Source organism: Ischnura elegans, chromosome 10 (assembly GCF_921293095.1).
Source record: "Ischnura elegans chromosome 10, ioIscEleg1.1, whole genome shotgun sequence".
In the NCBI taxonomy this organism is placed as follows: domain Eukaryota; kingdom Metazoa; phylum Arthropoda; class Insecta; order Odonata; family Coenagrionidae; genus Ischnura; species Ischnura elegans.
The window spans coordinates 44,060,329-44,067,462 of NC_060255.1; the positions used below are offsets into that span (position 1 = coordinate 44,060,329).

Here is a 7,134-nt window from a genome sequence, read left to right on the forward strand (position 1 = left end):
TTTAGAATGTGTCGTCAGAGGAAATCTTCAACAATTTTTGCTCGTAATTGTACAGAGCTCCAACTTCAAACAGCAGGCCAGCAAAACAGATACCTGCGCTCCACCTTTGTGCTGCTTGACCGTGCGCACGAGTGGAAACGACCGATGAATCTGTTGTCGGAGTGGCAGACTTTCAAATTCGAATCATATATCTGGCAAGCTCATCTAAGGAATATAGTGTTGCAGAAATTTTCTACAAAGAAAATAAACTCGCCTGCCGGTAGTGAAACAAATTATTCGGAACATCTCAACTTCGAGAAAAACTCTTTCTGGCTGTAGGAATGAATGTATGTACCGTAGAATGGGGTGACTTCGGCCACACGCGCTTCGCTTCACAAATTGATACTTGGTAGCACAATGGGTGACGAGCCATCATTTCATTCTCGCCTTTCCTGGCATAGGTAAGAGGAGATTGCAAGCAGCAAAAAAATTCCGTCAGTCACCGCCCAGGGGGGTTGTGTTTGAATCGCTCGTAATAATCTCACCCACTCACCATCACGAGCGGTCCATTACGAGTGGTCACCAACACGAAGGGTAATTGGTGTGTTTGAAACTTTTCGTCTCGAAGTCGTATTGGAGCCTTCGTAATGAGATGGATCACGAGTGGTGGTTGTGGCAACGTTGTAATTTCCTTCATTTGTTTACGAATTCCTCAGTAGCGCGGCGTAAATTTAAGTAAACAAAGACGTAAACATGAAGGTAACCGCCGAGCAGAAATATATGCTTCTACAATTCATTGAAGGTATACTATATAGAATGAACCATATATAAAATGATCCAGTTTATTCTGCCTTATAACATCATCCACTCATATATTGCAGGAAATGCAAATATAGCCAAGAATAACCTGACCAATACCTTCACGGCCAAAGATGCGATGAAGCTTTGGCAGGATGTAACTTGTAAGTTAAACGCATGCCTTGGTCCAGTGAAGACTTGGAAGGCTTGGCGAAAAGTAATTATTTAAGCTGAATATTAATGACACATTAGCCCATAATTCTTCCATATCTGGTCCATATTTTTCTATAAATGATTTTTTTATTTAAAAATTTTACAGAGTGCATAGCTTAAGTGAAACGTTAAAATAAATACTTACTCATCATTAGAAAAAGATGTAGCATTATGAATTTTGCTGATAAACTAAGTTTCCATAAATTATCATTTAAAAATCTCAGAACACTTTGTGTGATAATTCAATTTCTCTCAGTGTTGGCAAGATTTGAAATCTACGACAAAGGCCAAAGCAGCGGCTTATAGTCGAGAGGGCTGCCAGACTGGTGGTGGGGCCCCTCAACTTAATGAGCCAAATGATTTCATGAAGCGAGTGATAGCACTTATTGGAAAAAATGCTACACATGGTCATGAGGATGTGCAGGAGTCCCCAATTATTTTTGGTATTGAGGTACTAAATCAGTGTAACAGACCACAAGTGAAGCTAAGATGAGATTATTGCCAAGTAGCATCATTGTAATAATCTTTTATTTCAGCAACAGAATCCACCATCTGATATCCATGAAGTTGAAACAAGTTGTAATTCTGTTGACTCATTTGATCATTACTGCTTTGACCAGACCCCATCAACTTCAAAATCTCCTTCCACATCTGCTAAGACTGTTATTCCCACTTCAAATCCCCCTTCCACATTAATTCAGACTCTCACTACTTCTCATTTTCCCTCAACCTCATTCACTTCCCCTTCAAGAGAATCTGCTATGCCATCCACAAAAGTTGTAACTAAACGGACTAGACCAACCACTCTGAAAAGTAAGTCATATAGTACCCCAAGAGGAAATGGCTACATAGCCTATGCGTGAGACTACAAAGTAGGTCTAGCCATTTGGCCTAACTTGTATAGTCACTTCCTCTTCAGATTTGTGAAATTAATAAACCAAAAGTGAATATAGCTCTAACCATCCAATTTAGTGCTCTATGAACTTTCTAGCTTATTGTTTTTGATGAGTAACTATCACTATATAACTCATCACTTGGTAGCCTGTGCTATCTTCACCGAATCCAGTGATCCAACCACAGGGATTTCGAGTATTAAGTCACCGAATGTGATTGCTACTTTCCTGTAACGGTGATTCCATTACAGTTAGCGATATATCGGTCATCACTATATAAAGTACGTACTTTTCATTCAAAATTACTCTCTTATTAACGCATAAATAAAATATGGAGACTGAATTTGTGTTTCAAAGATCCAAAATGAGGCTACGTGAGGCCACGTCCTCTATTCAAATTTATCAGCAGTAGGTACGTCAAATCCGTCTATTTTTTTTCGAAACTAAAAAAATACCGCCAAAGTAATGCTCTCAACGCGAAATTTTCCTCTGCTTTCAAAAATTGAGCGCCGACAAATTCCTCAAAACGTGAATGTAGCTCGTTATCATCAGTTAAAGCCAACTTTACCGTCATTCACGATTGGAAGACTGAAGTACCTACGCACATATAAAAAAGACCTAATATACCCATATTTTAAATTCAAAAGAGGAAACGCTACTTTCCAATAAAAAGGGCAACAATATAATTAGAAAATTGCAAAGGACACTCTAAATTAATGGAATTAGGGATATAAATAAGGATAAAATCGCGAAAGGGAATATTTAAAATGTTCCTAAACTAATTTTCCATGCTAAGCATGTTAATGGCACCATGTCACCATGTAAAACCATTCATGTAAAAATCCATATTTTTTAACAGCTTGTTTGAATGACTTTTGGGCAATTACTAGGCAGAAGATTCGTAATTGTTAAATTCCCTGAATTAGGGCTTGATATTACTAAACGCAATGGATAATAAGAATTAGTAGACGGCTGTTCTTATGAAAAGAATAATACGAAATTCACTTCAAAAGTTATAAAATTTTAAACCAAATAAAAAATTGAAAAATAATAATTCCAAAGATAAATAATCAATGCACACATTTTTTTGTTTTCTTATTTTAAAGTGAGCATTCTTAAATGTTTTCAATTATGATATTTTAGTTAGATATCGTTTATTAATGGTGGTTCAACACACTGCGGCCATAAGGAAACATTATGAAAAATTCTAAAAGTAGCAGACCTCAATCATCACATTTACCCTTACGATACAAAGTCCAGGCTGGCTCGACAATCCTACTGCTAGCATCGACTTTGAGTTGGGGTGACAACGTCGAGTTGAGCTCGACGTCACAAAGGGCAATGTTTCCAGAAATATCACACATTGAAAATTTTCAAAGAACAAACTCCTCGATTGAGCATGCATAATAATAAAATCAGTGGATTTTTACTTTAAACAATAAAATGAAAACATTTAAAAATCAACATCGTGTCAATTATTTTTTCTAAAAATTAATTTGGAACACACTAATTGAATAAAAAAATTGACCAAAAACGGTTAAGACTTAAAATTCTGAAAAAATTCGACAATAGGACACACAAATGATCATGGTAATTAGTGAAAGGAGAAATTCCAACCAGAATCACGGGCCACCAATAGGGTGGTTTCCTATTATTTTTTTACTGCCTAAATCGAAAGATTATTACTCCTGGAGTACGTATTTCACGCTTTCGGATTTTTAAATGACGATATCTATTTTTCGCGATTAAATGAAAGTGAAAATTTTCAAGCGCGCGAAAACGCGACGCGTAAGTATGAATGCCGGGAAATCTCTCTGTACGACGTATTTCTGGTTCCCGCTGCTGCCCTGTAAGGTGACCTTGAGGTGAGGCTTAGCGCTGATACGACGCAGGCTGCTAGCGGGTAGCTGAGTACCCTGCTGGCTGGTAGCGCTTGGGTTAAATAAGGATTATTAATATGTACCTTATCAAACGAAGAAAACTTTCCGACCTTAGCCAGTTTTAATAAATGATTATTACGACATGTTTCCCTGAGCTCTACGCCTCATGCGTGTATTGGTAACCTCAGACGATGTATAACTCCTATCTTCTCGTATAGAAACTAGGTCCCTGTGACGTCACATGGAGTGGCATCGCATGGGCGCCAATCTGGCCCTTTTCAAATGAGGATAAAAATGGACCATTGCCATTCGTCTAAACCGCTATTTCTAAAACGAAATAATTTGTATATTTTGAATACACTAATGGTGGGTAACGAATCGCAATCAGTGCTTTTCGTTTTCTTTGATGAAGGATACTACCCTATTAGTGAAAGGAGAAATTCCAACCAGAATCACGGGCCACCAATTGAGCTTCCAGATATTTCCTCTTTAAAATCATAGGAAAAAGAGGACCAGAAAAAATGGAAAGAAGAGAAAAGGAAAATATTCCCCCAATAGTCCGGCCCACGGAATAGATCCTTTGGAACGGAAAAAGATGGCCCCCTCACCGATAGTGAACCGCGGTTGGAACACTCCCATTACTCCGCTATCATTGAGGCCCTATGGCTGCCTGCGATGGTGAACGGCCCCTTGAGAACAATAAGCGGTGTTCACGTGTAAAAAAGCCAACGGGGATATAATTCGGAGGCGTTAGAGGCGTCACAAATGGGCGTAAAACGTGCTCTAAAACCCTCTTCGACCGATGAGCGGTGATTATACGTCCGCTTCGTACGCCGCGGTTCAGATTGGGAGTCTATCTCTAGGCCCTGAGGATCTAACCCACTCTTACGCTTGCACCTGATGAGTTCCTTCACCCGCTGCTATACTCTCGCCCTTGACACACGAATAATGTTGGTATTGAGAAGTCCACCGTCATTAGGTGAAGGTTTTAATACAATAATTTTCGACTGATATTATGCCGCGGATTCGGAATGATTATATTCCCATCATCATGGCATTATGATAGGGGACACAGTTTTAAGCATTTCAACTCCATAAACATGGGGACGTAACTCCTTCTTTACTGAGCTATGGCAACGCAAAGATTTTTTGGATGCACTATGCAGTTTCCACGAAAACGGGTTTTCTTGGGTATCCAGCATTTTCGAAATTTTATTTGAGTGGGTTGGAAGGCAAGGGGTACAAGTGATTTATCTTTTCTATACAGAGTTAGGTACAGAAATTAGGTAGAGAAAACAAACGAGATCAATTAGATACTTAGTAGAGCATTTGATTTTCCACTCGATGCCAGCACAGAACAGAGACTCACTCTTTTCCCTTGGCAAGCAGGTTTTTGTGTATTTATTCTAACAATTAACTTTACCTAACTCTGTTGAAAAAAAAATCACTTGTACCCTTTGGCTTCCAACCAACTCATTTGATGCACAGGATTTTCAGGACATCAAATGATTAAGGTTGGATGAAAATGTGCGATTACATTGCCTGAAACAATAAATCTTTGAGCGTAATCAAACGAGAGCTTTGAGCGATTATCAAAAAAAGGAATGCACACTCTCACCCATTTTGAGATTATGTGTCCGGATATTATGTTTACCGCTTTCCACGGACCTTTGGTTTAAAATTTTCATGGGAAGACAGGACTTTGGATAGCTTAATGGACAGCAGAATGGCCCGAAAAAAACAAGGGTATGTGGAAATAAATTAGAATATGGCATTAATTAATGCTGGAATTTATCATTAAAATATTTCAAAAGTGTTTAACAGAACCATTTTCCTTGACCAATCACTAATGTGTTAAGGACTCTTTCAAATCCGTTTAGGCTTTGCAAAGGCTTCTTAAAAACGTAAAAAAGTTCTTTCTTTTTAAAAACATCACAACCAATGCGCCTTTCATTTTCCCGGGATTTTATTAAGTACTCTAGATTTTTAAGGACAATGAAATAATTAAGGGTCGACGAAAATTTGCTATTACAATTGAATGAAACAATTAAGCTCAAAATGGGATTGCATAATCGTCTCGTTGTTACCAGCTTACAGTTCTCGCTTCGTAAAGAAGTCAGGAGTGGAAGCATTCGAAATGAAAGCTTCCACTTCTGACTGCTACTGAAGAACGCCAAAGATAAAATGGATCGACCGAGTTAGTGATGAGGAAGCGCTAAGAAGAGTGGGACGGAAGAAAAGTCTTCTAAAACTTCTGAAGAGAAGACGGGACAGGTTGATTGGGAACATTATGAGGCATAATGGTCTCATAAAAACAACTGTAAAAGGACAGGTGGACAGGAGCAAGGGGAAGGGACGCCCCCGATTAATTACTTAAGACAGATTATTAAGGATGAAAAAGAGAATAAATACGCCGCTATTAAAAGGCCAGCGGATAGGAGAGGGGAATGATGAGCTGCGTCAAACCAATCTTATTATTGTGTATGGTGATTATACTAAAGGCCCGCACAGAGATAATCTCCAAACTTCATACGATTTTAACTTGGCTTTTCCTAAAACTAACACGGAAATTCTAATGCTTCAAAAGTGCGATGGTAATAGTAATAGGGAGCTATCATGGTTTAGAACTTATCTGAAAAAATCCACGATAGACCTATGAGATGTAATGAATAATAAAACTCAATTAAGTTCCACGGATATTTCTTTACTGACCCGATTCAGGTTTCGACTGTATCAAGGCCCTTCACAAGGACCTTCCCAATGACTTTTGCAGTCCAAACCTAGGTCTGTATAATAATTATTTGTGGAATTTAAAAGTAATATTATTCTTTATATTGTGATGTGGTTCCACAAGCTAAAACCTGAGAATGTGATAAATATAATATATAAGGCTGCTAGTTTTAAGAACATAAAAATTTTCGTAAAATTTCTCTAATAAACGTTACAGGCATTCAAGTCACGTGGTCGTTTTTCTACGGAGTAAGTAACACGCAGACTGATGGGTCGCGGCATAACATTTATAATAGCTCTACTAATGATTCTATCAAAAACAAAGAAATATTTTATCAAGTAAACTTTTACAATTAAAGTATCCTTCAAAAGGTTCCCAAGAAAAATAAAGTTAGATTTATGCAATTGATCATCATAAAAAATGTCTTTTTATATTCTTTTGCATGCATCAGAGACCAAGAGCAAGTATGAATGTATATATGAGCAAGTATGAATATGATGTATTTCAAGATTGATTCAATTTATTTTATTTTTACATCCAGTTTCAACGAAAATAAACATGTGAAATATACTTTTATATCCACTATTATATGAGCGAGAATAGTAAATTCCAACTTGTAATTGACTCTAGGTACATAAAG

At 37.6% G+C, this 7,134-nt stretch overlaps 1 protein-coding gene across 1 annotated transcript; it reads left to right on the forward strand.

The window, feature by feature from the left end:
• Positions 1–504: 504 nt before the first annotated feature.
• On the forward strand, positions 505–1,774 carry LOC124167220. The gene is made up of 3 exons (XM_046545092.1): positions 505–781; positions 861–994; positions 1,247–1,774. Exons 1-3 carry the CDS (start codon positions 733–735, stop codon positions 1,481–1,483), a joined length of 420 nt encoding a protein of 139 aa, XP_046401048.1. The 5' UTR covers positions 505–732; the 3' UTR covers positions 1,484–1,774.
• Positions 1,775–7,134: the final 5,360 nt, after the last annotated feature.

Excerpts from the sequence above, each read along its gene's own strand:
- LOC124167220 (XM_046545092.1), top strand. The coding sequence starts at position 733 with ATGAAGGTAACCGCCGAGCAGAAATATATGCTTCTACAATTCATTGAA. Across the intron at positions 782-860 it reads GCTTCTACAATTCATTGAAG|GAAATGCAAATATAGCCAAG; the intron begins GTATACTATATA and ends CATATATTGCAG. Across the intron at positions 995-1,246 it reads CTTGGAAGGCTTGGCGAAAA|TGTTGGCAAGATTTGAAATC; the intron begins GTAATTATTTAA and ends AATTTCTCTCAG.